This window comes from Trachinotus anak, unplaced genomic scaffold, assembly GCF_046630095.1.
Source record: "Trachinotus anak isolate AG129_WGS33_773 ecotype Australia unplaced genomic scaffold, CSIRO_AGI_Tana_v1 ptg000013l, whole genome shotgun sequence".
NCBI classification, from domain to species: Eukaryota; Metazoa; Chordata; class Actinopteri; order Carangiformes; family Carangidae; genus Trachinotus; species Trachinotus anak.
In genome coordinates this window covers 13,947,874-13,968,056 of record NW_027273864.1, presented here as the reverse complement: position 1 = coordinate 13,968,056, position 20,183 = coordinate 13,947,874, and the positions used below count along the sequence as shown (strand labels likewise).

The 20,183-nt window shown below is 40.5% G+C and overlaps 1 protein-coding gene across 1 annotated transcript; it reads left to right on the top strand.

The window, feature by feature from the left end:
* Positions 1-100: 100 nt before the first annotated feature.
* Positions 101-19,564, top strand: esyt1b (extended synaptotagmin-like protein 1b). The gene is made up of 53 exons (XM_071494113.1): positions 101-770; positions 880-1,273; positions 2,461-2,502; positions 3,513-3,647; positions 3,755-3,828; positions 3,934-4,006; positions 4,195-4,284; positions 4,453-4,508; positions 4,691-4,811; positions 4,892-5,068; positions 5,313-5,395; positions 5,609-5,657; positions 5,758-5,847; positions 5,961-6,056; positions 6,589-6,660; positions 6,770-6,856; positions 6,969-7,118; positions 7,801-7,914; positions 8,007-8,183; positions 8,346-8,431; positions 8,512-8,560; positions 8,860-8,949; positions 9,035-9,130; positions 9,229-9,300; positions 9,472-9,558; positions 10,285-10,431; positions 10,823-10,929; positions 11,021-11,198; positions 11,309-11,485; positions 11,578-11,660; positions 12,079-12,127; positions 12,217-12,306; positions 12,499-12,594; positions 12,943-13,014; positions 13,411-13,497; positions 13,603-13,749; positions 13,832-13,968; positions 14,110-14,218; positions 14,300-14,394; positions 14,514-14,655; positions 15,294-15,470; positions 15,590-15,672; positions 16,047-16,095; positions 16,205-16,294; positions 16,505-16,600; positions 16,697-16,768; positions 16,853-16,939; positions 17,074-17,220; positions 17,325-17,458; positions 17,740-17,871; positions 17,970-18,072; positions 18,321-18,370; positions 18,827-19,564. The coding sequence occupies exons 2-53, from the start codon at positions 911-913 to the stop codon at positions 18,852-18,854; spliced, it is 5,493 nt and encodes a 1,830-aa protein (XP_071350214.1). The 5' UTR covers positions 101-770; positions 880-910; the 3' UTR covers positions 18,855-19,564.
* The last annotated feature ends 619 nt before the right edge of the window (positions 19,565-20,183 follow it).

Sequence of the window (20,183 nt, the reverse complement as noted above, 5' to 3'; positions counted from 1 at the left end):
TATATATGCAGAGTTCACACAGGCAAGATAAGTCATGCTCAGACAGCTCACAGTGGCGAAGCCTCATGTTCACATCCCACTGCTTGAGTTTGGGTGGAGTCGCACTGTTTAAACTTGAATATAATACCTCCTGTTTCTGCAGTAGCTTCACATCCGTGTGGCTCTTCAAACAAGTGGAAGTATTTGGTGCTGGTCTATCGTAAGCTATGGGAATTATTTCGGCCGTGGGCGTGTGCACTCAGACGGATTTGGGGATTGAGGAGAGTGCCCAGTCTGCTGTTTTAAAATAAACTGGAGCAGTATTGTCCAGAGGTGCTGCTGGGTTTACGATTTCACACCAAGTGGCTGTATCACAATATTTTCCCCTCGAAATGAGGCTGTCCTGTGCATCGCCAGACGGGTAGACTTACTTTTCTTTTTCTGACAACTAAATTGACATTTGAAGCGGAAAATTTCGGTTTCGGATAACGTAATGCTGCAGTGACGGTGGTGATTTTAATTAATTGGATGACTGTCGTACCGCAGCAGCGAAAGAGTCAAAGATGCATTTTTCTTTTGCGCCAGTGGGCGTGTTTTCATCCAGATAACGGGACAGACAGGAGGAGCAGAACTTACCGTCCACCACTCCTCCCGGGCCCGTGTTTAGACAGTAGAAGCTGGTCCAACTCGGCGGCAGTAAACACGGTAAAAATCATTAAAGAAGATGCGACACGGATGAGCTAAGCTAGCTGGGTTGCAAGCTAAGTGCAGCGGTGCGTTTTTTTCAAACGGTGGGTCGCTGACGTTAGAAATGTAACGTTAGAGTAACCGTTAAGTCCATTTAACCAGTTTTTAAAAACTTACTTTTTTTTTTTTCTCCATCAAACCACAACCTTTTAGTGATTTTATCTTAGTTTCGGGATATATCATTATGCAAAGCGACAAATCGGAACCGAGCGAACCCAAGGGCAGCGAGAGTCCGGGCACAGGCGACACCGAGAAGAAAGCGGAGAGTACCGTCGCCACGCAAGCTACTCAGCCTAAGGGGATAAGTGCGGTTGCGGTGCTCTGGACATTTGGGAAATGTCTGGGTGCCTTGCTGCCCGTTTACCTGGCTGGTTTCTACCGGGTCAGCACCAGCCTGTTGGTGTTCGGGATGATGGTCTACACAGGATGGAAACATGCCCGAGAAGCCAAGGAGGCGCGCCTGAAGTCAGCCATGCAACTGCTCGACAACGAGCAGGAGTACACCTCCATGAAAGTGTCCAAAATCAAGCGGGACCTCCCTGCGTGGGTAAGAACACGACACACACAACTATCAGAGAGTCCCTCCTGACATCGAAAATCTTAAACCGTACCCCTGGGCACTGCCATCCCTCGGTACCCTCCTTGACCTAGAGTAACCTCACATTACGTAAAACAAGCAAAAACCTGGCAGTGCACCCTAAAATGATTACTGTCCCTCAGAGACTTGCAGAGTGTGATAAAGAGTTGGCTTCCAGTAAAGCGGCCCAATAATCGCTATTTTTAGCTGCTCCGGAATCACATAATAGTCTTCAGCTTTGAAAAACCTATAATTTTGGATTAGAAAGTTGATATGGAAATGTTTTCCTAAAATGATTTCCCCGTAGACAGGAAGATGCAGACATTGTTCAGCTTTATTTAATGTTCCTGATGGAGTTCATGTCCTCATTGAAGCATGCATGCATTTAGTCGTGCAGAAGTTCCTTTGCGTTATATGTTGTACTTTGTTCCCCATAATTTCCTCTAATACAGTGTCCAGATTTGCTGTGTGTGTGTGTGTGCACGTGTTTGTATTTTGAGATTACAAGTCTTCAAACACATAGTGAGGCAATTCTGACTGCTCTATAAACCACTACAGCAACACTTAAACCCTCAAATCATTTGTGCTTTTTTAACCAAAGGTGACTGGAAAACGTGTAAGTCTTGATTTGCAAGTCATCCAGACTGATAGTATGTGTACCAAACATGGAAATGCTGAAACCCACAGGAGTCTATTTTGACTCAGAATATCTTGCCACACCCAAATCATTTTCCTGTGCATACTTGTTTCACTGAGCGATTCCAGTGATTGCTTGCGTAACCAGGCATGCTCCTCATTATAGTATTAAAAATCGGGCATCTCGGTATTGCTTTCCAGTGTTGGACTCCATTATGCACAGTGAATCAGGATTTTCTCTAACAGGATTCTGTTGAATATAAATGGAGAAGACATTTCAAGCACTGACAGTGCAAAAGTATCCATAATGCAAAGATAAATCATGTAATAGAGAGCTATAGCCTTCAAAGTGATCTTTAAATAGACAGTTGCTGCACTTACCTGCTCTGGTATAATAAGCAGGTGCTATTGATGACATTTTCAGACATGGCTGAGTCATTTCCCTGTCCTGTTGTGAGTTTATCATGCTCTGTGCAAAATGTAATTACAATATGTACCCTCATTGTATTTCTTTCCATCAGGTCAACTTTCCAGATGTTGAGAAGGTTGAGTGGCTGAATAAGGTAAAATATCAGTGGTTTCATCTTTTCACCATATGACTTTACACAAAGGTACTGTTTATTCCTCATTTATTAAGCCCACAGCAAACACACACGTCTGTTCAGTGGCCCAGCTGTTGTGCTGATTGACACTTAGTAGTGCATGCTAGGTTAATAGCTGGTGCTAGCTGATAGATGGTAGCACTGCTGCCTTTGCTGCCATGTTCCAGAAAAGACCCCACCCCCATTAGTGTAGCCACTCTGTCTGTACTGCAGAGAGCAGGCCTAGTGCCAGGCAACCCTCTCAACATTTCCATTTCATTGCAGACAAGCTCGCAGGAAGGAGGTGGAGCTTCCCAGTCCCCCTCCAGACAAAATAAAACTGCAGCTATTGTCACCCCCTCCAACTTTCTCTTCTAGCCGACGGAGAAACAGACCACTAATATCGACATACAGAAATAAAAGTGTTCATGCTAACAAGACCACGAGATCCTAGTGTCTGAGAGCAGACAAAGCAGAGGTTTGAGACCTTTTACTGGAGGGGTGGTCACCAGATTCCCCTGTTGCTCAGCCTTCACCCTCCACAGAAGAAGGCGGCGGATGACTCACTCTCTACTTATGCTAGACTGGAACAAACTCAGTTTTTTTCTACAGTCACGCAAGCACGCAGCTAAACACTGCTTTTTGTCCTTTCCCCTTAGGAATGAAAACTTAGCAGGTTTATATAGCAATATTAATATTTTGTAAAATGTGAACACATGCAGAGCATGACATTCATTCATTCAATGACCCAAATAAGAAGACTAACAGCTGAGGAGGCTCAACTGGCTACAGCTGTCTCTGTCATTCCTCTGTTATTGCTTATGGTAGCCAAGGCATCTGACAGATCGTTTTGTTACAATGTGCATGGCTAGAATTACAAAGTTTACTCAAAGTAGTGGTCTCTGGTTGAATACTGCAGGGATGTACATAATATGTAATCTGCCTTACTAACAAAAGCAGTTTTATAACCTTATGCTTGATGGCCTGGCCAGGTGCTGCAGCAGGTGTGGCCTTTTGTCGGCCAGTACCTTGAGAAGCTGCTGGTGGAAACCATCGCTCCATCTATCCGAGCCTCAAGCAACCACCTCCAGACCCTCAGCTTCACAAAAGTGGACATGGGAGACAAGGTGATGGCACTGATACCTAAACTATAATTTGACACTGCTGTAAAGAGACACAGATGATGCATGTTGTTTATATTATGCAAACAAATGTGCTTTCCTTTTTGCTCCAGGCCATGAAGGTTGTAGGGATCAAGGCACACACAGAGAATGACAAGGGACAGGTCCTGTTAGATCTATATATCAGGTAAATATTTATCTATTGCTCTTTGGGTTCTGAGTTGCCATCACTTCTGTATTACAACTTTGAAAAGGCATTATTGTAGGTGACAATTGCTTCTTTTATCCTCAGCTATGTTGGCAATGTAGAAATCAATGTTGAGGTGAAAAGATACTTCTGCAAAGCTGGAGTCAAAGGAATACAGGTGTGTCTTCTTAACAAACTTAAAAGTATTATTAGTTATTGAGCAACATTTAATGTAAACTTGTTTATTCAAAAAAGATGTCTATCTAAAGCTTAAATGTTTTCTGAACTATACAGAAAATCTGCCATAGCATTAGTATTTGGCATCATTTCATTTCACAAGCATCCCCTCTGTTTCTCTGTCTTTAGCTACATGGGATGATGCGGGTGATTCTGGAACCTCTGATTGGAGATGTGCCCATAGTTGGTGCGGTCACCATGTTTTTCATCCAGAGGCCTGTACGTCCATCTGCATTCACCTCTATTTGTCCTTTTCTTAACCCTGATTCCTGTGACTATCATGTATCTGAGTTTAGTCTCATATGCTTTTCTTGCCATTGATTTTTCATCAATCCTGATTGACTTTCTACAGACAGTACATTCTTAGGGTCTGTTATCTCTTCCCAGAAACTAGACATCAATTGGACTGGACTGACTAATTTGTTGGACGTCCCTGGACTCAAGTGAGTCCTGCTGAAATAACTTAACTGTGGTTTACACATTAGTAAAAGCCACGACATTATAATAATAATGACAACCTATCAATATTTTATTACTGTGTGGATTTTATTATCGAGTGACTAATAAATTATTCAGGCAGTACAGTAGTATGATTTCACTGAAATTATTTTTTCCTTTGTCTCAGTGTCATGTCAGACAGCATGATTATGGATGCCATTGCCTCCTTCTTGGTTTTGCCCAACCGCCTTGTTGTCCCCCTGGTTCCTGGCCTGCATGTGGCCCAACTGCGTTCTCCTTTGCCCAGGGTAAAGCTTGAATATGCACAGACATTAACATTTCAGTAAACACCAGTATATTAAACCTACACCCTGTTTTTCTTTCTTAGGGTGTGGTACGCATCCACCTACTGGAGGCACAGAATCTAGCAGCAAAGGATAACTATGTGAAAGGGGTCATGGCTGGCTTGTCTGACCCCTATGCCATATTGAGGGTGGGCCCTCAGACCTTCACCTCCAAACACATTGACAACACAGACTCTCCCAAGTGGGGAGAAATGTATGAGGTAGGGAGAATGGGGAGTTTTATGGAAAGTCTGAAATTTGTGTCATCATTGCTCTGCAGGTACAGGTGTTGGAAGATTCTTTGTTTTTCATGGATATCATGTATCATTTCACCCTGTTCTGTATTTGAGGGATTCGACTATTACAGTGCTGAGAAATGTTCATTTTCATTCATGAGGCCACAGCCAGCTTCCATTCAAATCCTTCTGTCAGTCGTCATGTCCTTATGTGTGTCTGGTACATCAGGTTATAGTCCATGAAGTGCCTGGTCAAGAGTTGGAGGTGGAGGTATATGACAAAGACCCAGACCAGGATGATTTCCTGGGAAGGTACATATGCATTGTTCGTGTCTCCTGTGTACCTACACTGATCTCTCATCGTCATCTTTCATCTGTCACCTTTCATTGCCAATAGGAAAAAGTACACTACCATTTTTTGAAAACATATAATTGGACTGTTAAAGTTACAGCCATCTATGCTTTTACTTTCATCAACACATTTTTGCTTTTAGTGATTCTCTCTTACACTCTTCTTCCATATAGGGCCAAATTGGATTTGGGGATTGTGAAGAAATCTGTAGTTGTCGATGAGGTAAGTAAAAAGCTGTTGTCATCTCAGTCACAACAGTCAGTTGTATAATTACATATTTAATCTTTGGATTGTAAATGTATGCCTGTGGCTATCTTCCCAGTGGTTCACTTTGAAAGACACTCAGTCAGGACGAGTTCATTTCAGACTGGAGTGGTTGGCCTTGCTGCCTAACACTGATCGACTAGAGCAGGTTTGTGTCACCTCTCCACTGATTGCTCAGTACACTGGGTTTTTGTGTGCCCTTCAGCACTCTATCTTTGTGTCAGTTACAGTGAAAAAAAAATGTTTTCAATTCTCTCCCAGATCCTAAAGAGGAATGAGAGTGTGACTAGTAAGACTGCTGATCCACCTTCTTCAGCCATCTTAGTTGTATATCTGGACAAGGCTGAGGCACTTCCTGTGAGTCAAGTATCTCTACCCTCTCTACCCACATTCGTGCTTACTTTAGAGCTGCTTCCTGTGTGTGGTTAAACTGAGGCAGAGCTGCAACTGCCATCTGTCAGACATTCCACATTGTTGTTGCTTTGGCCTCTTAACCCTGTTCATGCAGGGTGCACAATTGTGGCTAACCTTATTCAAGGCTGCTAAACACACATTTCCTACTGTGCTAATTTCTACTGTTTCTAATGTGTCTACTATCATACACAAAGGGGAACAGACATTGACAAAATCAATGGAATGACACTCTTTGTCTCAGTCTTTGTGGTTTCTTTCAGTGCGGTTTTATACTTCCTGATTCTACCATGCAGCATGGTGCTTCCTTTCATATATTTGTGCTGTTGCCATGGTAGCCTTATACACACTATTCATCACATCAACCACGTGTTGTCGGAATGGCAGATAAGGCTATTATTGCTCAGCTCTTGGTTACAGACTGATTGTTCACATGCCTCACTGTATTCATATTTGTATATTATTGTGCATCTTTTAGATGAAGAAGGGAAATAAAGAGCCAAATCCCATGGTGCAGTTGTCTGTGCAGGATGTCACTAGAGAGAGCAAGGTATAGCTACCCAGAAAGCCCATTATGAAACTGTAGATTGTTTCACTCATTTTATATGCATATGGGACTTCTAATTTAAATCACTCTTACTGTTTATTGTTGCCTTTAGACTTGTTACACAACTGTTAATCCAGAGTGGGAGGAAGCTTTTACCTTCTTCATCCACGATCCACTCAAACAGGACATAGACATTCAGGTAACAGCTCATAAGATCATTTGTTAGTGTTCACTTAATTTTGAATATAGTATTCTGATAGACAAACTTGTCATAGTCTTATTTTAACTTCCCTTCATTTTAAATTAACCAGGTGAAGGATGCTGATCGTGTGCAGACATTGGGCAGTCTGACTATCCCTTTGTCCCGTCTGCTGTCCAATTCCAATCTTTCTCTGGACCAGTGGTTCCAGTTGGACAATTCTGGATCTGCCAGTCGCATCTACATCAATACAGTTCTCAGGGTAAATGGCAAATAGACACATTCATTAAATCTGTTCTGCATTAAACAAATTTAAGGACCAGTGTTACTGGCATCTAGTGGTGAGGTTGCAGACTGCAACCAGCTGAATACCTCTCCCCTCACCCCTCCCTTTCCAAGTGTATAGGTGAACCTATGGTGGCCTTCAGGTAACATAAAAATGTGAAAGACCCTCTACAGCCATTGTTTGGTTTGTCCGTTCTGGGCTATTGTAGAAAAATGGTGGTGCAACATGGCAGGCTCCATGGGAGAAGACCTGCTCACTTGATAGATATGAAAGGTTCATTCTAAGCTTATGAAAACACAACAATTCTTAATTTCAAGTGATTATACACTAATGAAAACATAATGCTGAATATTATATTCTGTTTCTGTCGATATATCCCCCCTAAATCGTACACAGTGTTCCCTTGATGACTAGTAAATACATTGAAAAAAACAAGCACAATCAGAATCAGAATCAGAATCAGAATCAGAATCAGTTTTATTGCCAAGTATGTTTTCACATACAAGGAATTTTTTCTGGTGATTGGTGCAATTGATCAGCAACAGTAGATAACAGTAATGTAGAAGTTATTAATTATCATTTCAAATGCCTAATGGTGTCTTAACTGAAAATTTAATTTTGGTGACATTTTGTCTCTAATTTTTCCACTGTAACATAGGTCCTGTGGTTAGACGAGGAACGTATTCCATCTGATGTGTCATCTAATCTGGCAGCCGGACTGTCCAAACAGCTGGCCCAACAGTCTTCCCCTCATCCTAGCTTTGCCACAGAGGTAATGGAGGACAGTGTAATTAAGTGTTTTTATTTCTAAAGGTCTAAGCCTACTGCACATACTTATTTTAAAGTTTGCATTTTGTTTTTCAGGGACTGCTTAGAATTCACCTCCTGGCAGGCCAGAATCTTGTTCCGAAAGATAACCTGATGGGAGGCATGGTGAAAGGCAAGAGTGACCCCTATGTCAAGATCAACATCGGAGGTGAAACGTTCACAAGTCATGTTATCAAAGGCAATCTTAACCCAACATGGAATGAGATGTATGAGGTAAATAACAGTTATTTTACAAGTTATTGAAAGAACACTGTTTTTAGTCAACTTCATGGTGCAGTGAAATTTTAAAACATGAGGTTTGCATGTGTTTATAAATGTTTTATATATTTGGTTTGAAAGAGTCTTTTGAAATGTGTGACTTTGTTCGCCCTTCAGGTGATTCTAACCCAACTGCCAGGCCAAGAGCTGCTTGTGGAGGTGTTTGACAAAGACATGGACATGAAGGATGACTTCATGGGCAGGTAGCTATATATATAATTTGTCACATATGCTTATTAGATTTAAGAAGATTCATTCTAATCTCCTGATTCTTGACATACAGGCTGAAGATCAGTCTGAAGGACATCATTGATTCTCAGTACACTGATCAGGTGGGATACTTCAGCCATTCAAACATTGCTGCATTTTTAGTTTTAAAGAGTGTGGTTAGAATTAGGAAAAAAAAGCATTACAGTGAGTGGACATTAAAACATGCTCCAAAAGTACCCAAAGTTTGGTCTACAAACATCTGGAATTTTTTGAAAAATATAGCATCAAAAAATGTCTTATGCTTAATGCTGCCTCTAATAATCTAATTACTTAATGAAGGAAATGTCCATGTTGGTGTTTCTCTAGTTTTGGAGTAAGACCAGTAGTTCCTACATTACTGTGGTTTCTCTTTATTTCGCAGTGGTACACTCTCAGTGATGTGAAGTCTGGTCGTGTACACCTGGTACTGGAATGGGTTCCAACAGCCTCAGAGTCAGACAGATTGGAACAGGTCAGTATTTTCTGATCCAGTCACAGATTATTAGATGCTTTGTGGTAAGCTTCACATTCACCCATTCTTTCCTGTGTCTGTTTAGGTTCTTCAGTTCTATTCCAGACAGTCCTACCAGAACAAGGTGGTTCCCTCAGCAGCCCTACTGTTTGTGTATATCGAGCAAGCAGATGGCTTACCAGTGAGTCCTTTGATACTGCTGTGAAAGATAATGTGAAGGGTAAATGGGTAACCTTTGAACTCCCAAGGAACATCATTGCCTATTCTGTCTCTTTGCAGGTGAAGAAGAGCGGAAAAGAACCGAAAGTGGGAGCAGAGCTTACTCTTGGAAAAACGTCCCGAAAAACTACAGTAAGACCCAAAAGATATATAGATAGAGTACTTTATTAATCCCAGAGGAAAATTGCAGACCACATTGAGTTAACAATAAATTTAAGGTACTTGCTATTGTGGTTATTGTCCTATTCTGAATGACAGAATATTTGTCTGTAAAATTGACTGACTCTTGCATCTTTTCTGAAGGTGTGTGATCGCACCACATCCCCTCAGTGGAATGAGGCATTCTGCTACCTGGTTCGAGATCCCAGAGAAGATATTCTTGTAGTTAAGGTAGGCTGGCTTCAGTACCTAATCAAAGAACTGTGGGTAAACAAACAAACAGTGTAATCTCTTATTACCCTTTTTACACAAAATTTAGCAGGTATAAGCGTTTTTTAAAACACGGGTAAACCTGCTAATAAAAGCTGATTGATCCCTTTTCCACTGCCAGTCGAGTTTGCCTTCCTGTTCAGACTGAGGACATGCACAACAGCAAAACGAGCAGAGAGTGAGCTGCTAGCCACCGTGCAAACTGGTAAAACTGAGCTATCTCATCTCTGAGTTGGTGCTCCTATAAAAGTGTCAGAGCCTCTGTGTGAGACTCTTCGATCGGTGATTGTGTTTTCAAAACTTATTTCGGGGTTGCAGCTAACTCTTTCATCCTTGAGCGCACTTAAGCCACAGTCTTTCTGGTTTAACAGCACAGTGCTGGGCAGGGGACAGGTCTGTCTACAGTGTCTGTTTGCGCTGAAAGATATTACAGCAGGAAAAGGGGCGAAAATTAGCGGCTTCATCTGGATGTTGTGTTTGCATCAATGCCGATCGGAGCCGGAGCCAATAAATACCTGCGTCTACTACAGAGTCATTTAACCTGGGTGTAAATGCAGATTGTGCCCCTTTCCATTGCCAACAAAAACCTGATGTTAGCGGATCTTTGCAGGTTTTTTGACCAGTGGAAAATGGGCTATATACCAATACTCCCACCCTCTGTTAACTCTCTCTGGTGTGTTTCTCCAGTTCTCCCACAGCTGGACCTTGCCCATTGGTTCCCTGGTGGTTCCTATTAGAGAGCTGTTGTCTGAACCAGAGCTGGTCCTGGACCAGTGGTTCCATCTGGATGGAGCCTCACCTGAGAGTCAGGTTCTTCTTAGAGCTGAACTTAAGGTGCGAGGACTCTGTCTGTTGATGTCTCATTTCTCTGTATGTCTTTTGGTCAAAAATTTTAAGAACGGGTTCTTTTTCTGCATCACTTTATCACTTTCACTGTATGACCCTTTCTCTGTCTCTAATCTCTCTGTCTTATTTTCACTGTTTCTTTTTCTGTCTGTATATGTTACTCTCTGTGACTGTACTGTAATTATCTCTCTCTGTTTCTTTCTATTATGTAAGTCTCAGTCTCTGTATCTCATACTCACAACAGTTTATTTCCTGTCTTTCCTTTGGCTTTGGAGGCACTTCTTAAATTTTGTACTTGTTCTGCTGATGTTGATATTACAATCTTGACTTTTACAAAGCTTGTTAACAAAGTGAAACAAAAATATATACTCAACTGCAGATGCTGATTCCAACCAAATGTCCTGGTGCCTCTGAAAAAGCTAAGGTCACTTCAGTGTCAGACCCCTCCCCTGCTCAGCCAAAACCAGAGACAGACACAGTGCTGAGGTGAGATAGTTCATTACAAAAAGTCTGTCCTTATTTTCTGTTTCTCCATTGTCTCTTAAATGTCTGTCATTGCTACCCTTTGTGTTTTTAGATCAAGTTCAGTGGACACTCCTCCTGTGGAGACCGTTGTCTCTTCGGTGACTTTGCATGATGATGCTGTTGTAAAGGAAATGGCAGCTGATGTGATTGAAGAGAAAGTGGAGGAATCACCAAGCCCTGCCATAGTACAACCTCCTCATACTTCTCCAGACCTCAGCTTTGCTAGTGAGGTAACATCGCTAAACAATGATCTACAGTACCAGATACAAGCAACAGGCCATAACACATCACATTTAATTAAAAAAATCGACCAATAAAGTCATATGATCTCTTCCTGCAGGGGCTGCTGAGAATCATCCTGTTGGAGGCTCAGAGTCTGGTTGCCAAAGATAACATGATGGGCGGTATGGTGAAGGGCAAGAGTGACCCCTATGCCAAGATCAATGTTGGGGAGGTCGCATTCAAGAGTAATGTGATCAAGGAGAATCTCAACCCAGTCTGGAATGAGATGTATGAGGTGTGTGAGGGCGACTGTACAATTTGGATTCCCCCCAAGCATGATTTCAAATAGAGATGACAACCACCAGCAACTGTTCTGTGCTCCCACAGGTGGTGCTGAGGCCTCAGTCAGGACAGGAGGTGCAAGTAGAGCTGTATGACAAAGACATGGACAAAGATGACTTCCTGGGCAGGTGAGGGCTAATGTGGAGGTTTCCAGCTGTCCTGCAATTATTGGGAGACTCTTAATCTCCTACTCTGTATTGGCTCAGCATGGTTTTCAATAAATAGGTGTGTTTAAAGGCTCAAACTGTAGTTATTTGACCACACAAATATAAAACTGGTATACTGTATTATGATGTACAGGGTATTAGAAGATTTTGAAAAAATAAAAATCTGCATTTAGTGTTTGTAAACTGATCATAGTTGAAATCATTAAAAGTGTCAGAAAATATGAACACTTTAGATTTTGTCTTTTTGTCCATTTGTAAAAAATAAATAAATAAATAAAAAGGCTTATTATGAAAATTTTAATCATTTTGTAGGGGTCAGACTGTGCAGTGGCCAGACGTCATTGTCTAAAATGTGCATTTTTTTCTTCATTGCAAACAGATTGAAAATCAGTGTAGCAGAAATCATCCGTTCCCAGTACACAGACCAGGTGAGTATTCCATGATTACTGTATATAAATATGTGTTCCTCTGGTGTAATCACAGCCTGTGATTGAGTAAGGGTACGTCTCTGTTTCAGTGGTACACCCTGAATGACGTGAAGTCTGGACGTATTCGTCTGATATCGGAGTGGGTTCCAACAGTATCCTGTAATGACACCCTGGACCAAGTTAGTGCAATTTTTTATGATTTGTTTAAGTCTCTTTCCTCATTCATGCACAAATTTATAATCTCGATCATTTGTGTTGGCTATTCCTCTCTTATCTGTACTATTTCAAATAAGATCCCCTGCCCAGTTGACTCACTGTGCACACTGGTGCTGAGTCATGTAATGTATTTTTAATTTGATTCTCTGCTGCAGGTGATGCAGCTGCAGTCTCTCCAGTCTTACCAGAACAAGGCTGTTCCCTCTGCAGCCCTGCTCTTTGTTTATGTGGACAGAGCACACTCGCTGCCTGTGAGTTCCCTGTAATTTTGTACATTCAAAGCCACTATAATAAGTGTGTTGTCTCTAATTTATAGATAGACTTGGGTTTTGAAAGCACGTGTTGATAAAGAGATACTCTACTGGTATAAGGTGGAAAAAAGCTATTTCTGCTTCTTAACATATTGTTTTTGTGGATAATCACTTACCAGAATTTTGGTAATAAATTGTTGCTGTTAACTGAGGAACAATCATTTTTGTTGAATTTTATGAATATTCTTTTCAAAAGAAAGGCAAGTTGGATATTGCCCTATTTTTGCCATAATTACAGAGAGTGAGTAAAAGATATTCACAAAATGTTATGTGTCTTTTTGTGTCCAGTTTAAGAAAAGTGGAAAGGAGCCCAAAGCTGGGGCTGAGCTTGTGTTTGGTAACACAACCTACAAAACCAAGGTATGATGCTAATAATAGACATGAAACACTTGAGTTATGACTGTGTATGGCTGCAACTTGAAATTATTTTCATTATCATCATATTGGTTCATCGCAGTTTCCTAAAAACCAGTCAGGTGTGTTGGTAAGTGATTAACAATCTTATTGGATAAATGACAAAAAACTACTGTGTTCCAAATGAGAACAATTTACAGCAGTGGCACCCCCTAGTGACAATATCAAAAAAGAAAAGAAAAAAAAACGTGACAGCAGTACCATCACTGTTGTTTTGGCACAGCTGTTCAAAATTTCAGTTGAAACCATGAGGAAGAAAGAATGTTATCTAACTGCAGTAAATGCATAATTTTGTTATATGGATCTATCATTAAAGCCATTTTCCTCTTTCTCTGTCTGAAGGTGTGTGATCGCTCCAGATCACCTCAGTGGAATGAGGCTTTCCACTTTTTGGTTCGGGACCCTGGACAAGAGATGCTCATAATCAAGGTTAATGTACTTTGTGTCGTACAGTACTAATAAGCACTGCCTAAAGTCTGCTGCAAAACATTTCAAACAGTGACTGACATCATAAATGTGCCCTAACCTCTGTAGTTGTCAAGTGCATGGGACCAGCCTATGGGATCTCTGGTAGTTCCTGTGAGAGAGCTGCTCTCTGAGCCACAGCTGGTCCTGGACCAGTGGAAGCATCTTGATGGAGCTTTACCTGAAAGTGAGATCCTGCTCAGGGCTGAACTCAAGGTATGAGAATATGCACACTCAAGGGATTGGTGCCATTGTCCCTGATACACAGAGTAACCAACTGGAAATTTGCTGTTGACAGATCCTTAACACAAAGATGACTGAAGCTCCACAGCCTTATGCAACTGGTTCAAAGAAGGAAGAGATGGTCTCCACAACTGAAAAGACATCCAAAGCAGCTAGGGAAGAAGAAAAAATATCAGAGCTGCCAACACATGAGTCAGTGTTTACGGTTGATTGATAAAGCATATTAGCCGTTATTCAAATAAAAAGAGAAGTTAGCAATAAATGTACATTTGAAACATTAGTTCCAGTCAACAGTGTGGCTGCAGTGTTTGTGACAGCAGTGTGTGTATTCAGGTCTGTTGCGGTATCCAAGCAGCCTACACAACCTGAAGAAACAGAAGCACCTGCTGTAGCCGCTCCTGAAAAGGCTCACTTTGCACCTGATACGTTCCCTGCTGCTGCAGTGAGTTGCATCACAAAATAGGCAGTTGTTATTATGGTCTGTCTGTTTTCACCGTGATAACCTTAATGTAATTTTGTTCAGCTGGAGGAGGAACCAGCAGATGCAGAGGAGCATCCCCCACAGTCAGATACTCCAATTAAAAGAGACTTTGAACCACAGCAAATACAAACAGAGGGGTGAGCTCCAAGTTGCAGAAAATTCATTATTACTACAAAGAAATTGAAAGAAACCTATCACTGAACATGTTTAAATGTCTGTTCTGTGTGTGTTTATGTCTCTGTGTCCATGAATGTAGTACTGGTCTGGACAACCTTGTCCAGTCCACAGTGACCAGTCTTCCTGCTGAAACCCTGGGGCCAGCAGAGCTCAAAGAAGTCCCTGAACCTGGTGAAGTTCTTCCACCACAGACCAACCCCAGCAAGCACTTTGGTAAAGAGGTGGGTTTAGATTATTCTTTGATTAGCAGAGGTTAAGCTTCAATCCAGCACCTAATGGGATTTGTTTCCCATCTAGTCCTGGTTTGAATTTTCAGATATTTTCATGATAACTGATCACACTAAGTATGTAACAAGTCTCTGCAATCATGTGATGGTGAGTAGTTTAGTGAGCTGATGCTTCTGGGTCGGTCTCAGCCTATCATGTGGATTTTCTGAATAACCCATCACACCCTTTTTCCAAACACCCTGAATGTGCCACTTCTTCTTGTCTTAAAATATAATGTGAAGTTATGCTGAGGAACTGCACAGGAAGCTGAAATCACCAATTCCAGACAGGAAGCTGAAAATAAAACTGAACATGTACAAAAGTCTGGTTTGAAGGAGGGACCTTTACAAAATGAAAAAAAAAAAGAAAAACACATTCACATAAACCACATTTAGATTAGACATGAAGGAAAAGTATCGCTCTTACAAAAGTAAATTTTTACCGATAGCATTGGTACAATGTGTTCCTAATGTCAGATTTTTGTTACTAGTGGTCATATGGTTCTATTCAAAATGCTCATGCTGTACTTAAACCATCAGGTGCTCAAACACTTCCTGTATGTTTTAAATCACTTACAATGTTCACCCTGCAGGGGGTGCTGAGGATTCACCTGCTGGAGGCCCAGAATCTGGTTGCCAAGGACAACCTGATGGGGGGCATGGTGAAGGGCAAGAGTGACCCCTATGTTAAAATCAACATAGATGGAGTTACATTTAAGAGTCATGTCATCAAAGAGAATCTCAACCCAACATGGAATGAAATGTATGAGGTATGAAGTCCTTTAGTCCTTTATTTCATTTTATATACAGTAATCCTTATTTTTGTACTTACAGTCTTTTGTTTGTGTGTTTGTTTTTACAAATGTGGCTTTTTGTTTGTTTTTACTAGGTGGTTTTGAGTGGTCACAGCGTCCAGGAGATTAAGTTTGAAGCATTTGATAAGGATCTAGATTCTGATGACTTCCTTGGCAGGTGTGTGCCCTGTGTACTTCTCAATGTTGGTTAATCAATAACTTACACTAGTACTCAAGATAAAAAGAGCAGAGTCCTGTGCACAACCGTGGCATGCCTGTCACTTAATATAGTTTTTCACTGAAAAGCATCTAAATAAATAAATCCTTATGTGTGTGTTTTATATTACATAGATTTTTCTTAAATACATTTTTTTTATTTAAGAAAATAAAAAAACACCTCTGCAAACAATTACTTTGAGTGGCAGCCATCTGCTGTCATCATTATATAATGTTGATATACACCTTAATGTCAGCACAGGAAATCTCAGCTTCTAGAAGTAAGACACTGAAATTTAAATCTTTTTTTTAAATTGCCTGTTTTCATGTTTACAGATTCAGTATCAAGCTAAATGAGATCATCAGGTCGCAGTACACAGATCAGGTTAGTCAAGAACTCATCAGAAGTCAGGCCATGTGATCCTTGAACTCTTTCACTTCCTTATATGAAGGGTGTTGCATTGCTTCTTTAACTGACTTGGCCTCTGTTGCAGTGGTACACTCTGAATGATGTGAAGTCTGGGCAGGTTCACTTGATCCTGGAATGGGTTCCAACAGTGTCAGATTCAGTCAGGCTGGACCAGGTTGGTCTTTATCTATGTTTGCAGCTTTATCACCCACCATCTTTAGTCTCACTCTTTTTATTCAAACATTCTTTAAACATGGATTATTGTAGTTTCGCCCTGAAAGCAGCCTCCTAGATGAAGCTGTCAAGTCACATTCCGACACGCAGGTCACATTTTTCTTATTGCAACATTATTGTCTGGCCTAATTGGCTGTGTTCTGTGTCACAGGTACTGCAGCTTCAATCTCTGCAGTCTTATCAGAACAAAGCTGTCCCCTCTGCTGCTCTGCTCTTTGTCCATATAGAGAGAGCACATTCATTGCCTGTAAGTCATCCCTCAGTTTATTTACATACTGTGCGATAGTGAACAAGAATGATTCCTCATATAATAACGCTTGAATGCCTCTCTCTGCCTTATCAGTTGAAGAAAAGTGGAAAGGAACCCAAAGCAGGAGCTGAGCTTATACTGGGTGAAACGGCATACAAAACCAACGTGAGAGAGCACACTTCTCCATACTCTAATGAGTAAATTATAATTGCAATGACTCTGTCTTACCTTGTCATCATCTCTCTTAAGCTGTGTGACCGCAGCACCAGTCCTCAGTGGAATGAGTCTTTCTACTTCCTGGTTCATGACACTAAACATCAGATGCTTGTAGTAAAGGCAAGACATTTATTTACATGGATTTGTTTGAAGAATCTGCATCTCTGCTGTGAGCTGATGCTTCCATTTGTGGTTACAGTTTGCATTTGCAGTAATGTTGGAGTGAAATTTTTATTATCTCTCTGGCATTGCAGTTGTCCAGTGGCTGGGACCAGCCAATGGGATCTCTGGTGGTTACTGTCAGGGAGCTTCTTGCAGAGCCACAGCTGGTCCTGGACCAGTGGTTCCATCTGGATGGAGCCTTACCTGAGAGTCAGATCCTGCTGAGGGCTGAACTCAAGGTGAGAAGGCAAAACATCTGCACTTACATATAGAAGACAGATGTTGTATTTTTTGCTAATAAACAAAGATTTATTTGATGCTATTCTGAATTTGTTTTCAATAGATTCTGGATACCAAAATGGTGGATATGATCAGTGCAGGGACTCTGCCCTGTGGATCTGGAAATGGGCAGGTGAAGTTGTCTCTGTCGTATGCTTCACAGGAGAGAAAGCTCATCGTAGTCGTCCATGCTTGCAGGTGCATTTCCTCAAATATTAATTAATGAAACCACAGTTTGAGATTCACTTCTAATTTGAAAACACAGTGACATGTCTGCTTCAAAAACCTATGAAAATATCACCCCCAAAGTGAGGACATTGTTGATGAGACCTTAAATAAATAAATAATGCTCACTTCACACATTGCACTGTATTTACAAGAGGCTGTTTATACTGCTCTAATGTGCTGGGACATTTTAAATATCCTTAAGCTTTAACATGTGAAATGATGTAATATATACTTTGCTTGTCCGTGTACAGAGGTCTGTTGTCTCAAAGTAAGGATGGTGTAGACAGCTACGTCTCCCTCATGCTGCTGCCAGACAAAAGTAAAGCCACTAAGAGGAAAACAGCTGTGAAGAAAAGAGACTCCAAACCAGAGTACAATGAGAGGTAATCAGTTAACTGACTTGCATTGTCTCTATATTCCTGTGCAATTTTTTTTCTTTCGTTAGTGTTCACATTTAATCATCTGCGGCATTTTCTTTAAGGTTTGAGTATGACCTGCCATTGGAGGAGACGAGATTCAGGCGCCTCAGTGTATCAGTGAAGAATAACTCAGCCTCGTTCAGGAGCCGTGACTTGATTGGACAGGTAAGCCTGAGACTGAACAGTATTTACACTTGCCCTTCATATTGCATGGGACACATGGGAGGATTTGAAACTCGATTTTTAAAATGTACTGCATCCCACACATACTGATAATACATACATACTTTATAATATTTTTGGCAGCAGCCAACAATATGTAATTAACAAGTAAATACAGAAGTGACCTGTAGAGAATGTCACATGTAACTAATCCAGTGCTTCTAACATAACATGTCATTCCTGTTCTTTAGGTGCTGATCGAGTTGGCTCAAGTTGACCTGATTTCTGGAGTCACAGAATGGTGAGCAGAGCTGACTGAACCTACTTATGACTGCCTTTAAGTTTGTTAAAGTGATATTCCATCACATTCCATCCAATTTTGTATCTATTTAGTATATTTAATTAAAAAAAATGGGAATCATCCAACACTCACCCACTGTTGATGTGAAAGTTTCCTCACTGACAAAGAAACATGGCAGAAAAACATCAAAACTTCTCAAACCACAACTGAACCCTTCACTACTGTCTGTCCATATAATCGGTATGTTCCAGATAATCAGCAGGTAGCCTTTTTAGTTTGTTCAACTGCCTCTTTTCACATATTCAGCAGAGAAATTGATTATGCTGCAAGAATGGTTTAAGGAGTTTCTATGGACATTTTGAGTGGAATATCACATAACTGCTTTCATTTTCTTTACTGTTTGATGGTCATCATTACTTGGTTTTCATTAAATTACTCTCCCTCTCTTTATTCCAGGTTCACTCTGAAAGACGAAGCTGAGTAGTCGCTCTGCTTGCTGGTGACATTGTACAGTGATGATGATGTCTCACTCACACTGATGCCTTCTCCCCCCACCTCTGCATACAGTGCCACTGTGGCAGCCTTACCTGCACCCACCCAGCTCTTTGTGCATTATCATATAATATAGATGTGGACTGCACTGTATATTCACACGCATCAATACTCACACCAAAGATAAGTAGGCTGAAGCAGATGAGTGGACAAGGCTAAAATGCAAGTTAGTTTTGACTGAAGGATACTTTGACATATGAAGAAATAACAGTTTCAAGATTGAGTGGAGCAAGTGGAAGCTGTGCAGGCCAAGAAAAAATGAAGTCATGTTTTGTTTTTGCTCTTTTATTGCTGCAGGAAGGTTTCATATCTGAGAGTATCTTGTTTGAAGAACAGTAACAGTTTTAGATCATAGTTTTTATGTATTTCTCATGAATGCTAATGCCATTTCAGTATTTTGGATCTGTGATATGACAGGCTTACATTGCAGTTATTTTATATTTTACAGCACTTTGTTTCAATTGTGTTTGCTTTTGAAAATAATTTTTATAAGATTTTCTTTTATACGAGACATCTATCTGTTACACCAATGCCACAATTAAATCTCGGTATATTTGATTTTGTGTATATTTGCAAAGAGTATGGATCAGGTTGGATACTGTGTGTTGAAAAATGAAAAATAAAAAGATTTTCCACATCTGAGTTTTCGTTTTTGTGGAACCATTTTTGGAGGTTGGGCTTTTTTATTTTGGGTATGTATTGTAAAGCCAGATTTTCTGCTGTGATATAAACTGGATGCTTTATATTTGAATGATACAGGTGGACTGTACATGAACAGTTCTTAATTTTGCACAACTTTAATTTCAAATGCAAATGAGACAGAGGAACATCAAGTAAGAGATCAGGAAAATGTCTGACATATGATATATTTTTATTTAAAAAAAACAGCACAAAGGTCAGAGGTTTTCTTGCTTTTTGCATCATCAACAGTTGGGGAATAAGTAAAAGTACCAAATCAATGTAGAAATGCAAATAGTATAGAAACAGTACTTTTACCTGAGCAGAATTACAGCAATATGACCTGCAAAAAGTGTTAAAGTACCAAAAGTAAAAGTAATCATTATACAAAAATCATTCACTTCACTTCAGAATAATTACTGGATTATAATTAGTAATGCAAATAAACATCACTTCATTGCTGCCTACTTTATATAGTGCTGGGTGGTTTAATATATAATAATACACCAGAATTGACGATTATATTTTATATTAATCTCAGTCTATAGAGTAACTACAACATATGTAGTGGAGTATAATGTAT

Bases quoted from the DNA above. Each gene is read 5' to 3' on its own strand.
- esyt1b (XM_071494113.1), top strand. From the start codon at position 911: ATGCAAAGCGACAAATCGGAACCGAGCGAACCCAAGGGCAGCGAGAGT. The intron at 7,915-8,006 runs GTAATGGAGGAC...TTTGTTTTTCAG, and splicing joins ATCCTAGCTTTGCCACAGAG to GGACTGCTTAGAATTCACCT. The intron at 13,015-13,410 runs GTATGATGCTAA...CTCTGTCTGAAG, and splicing joins ACACAACCTACAAAACCAAG to GTGTGTGATCGCTCCAGATC.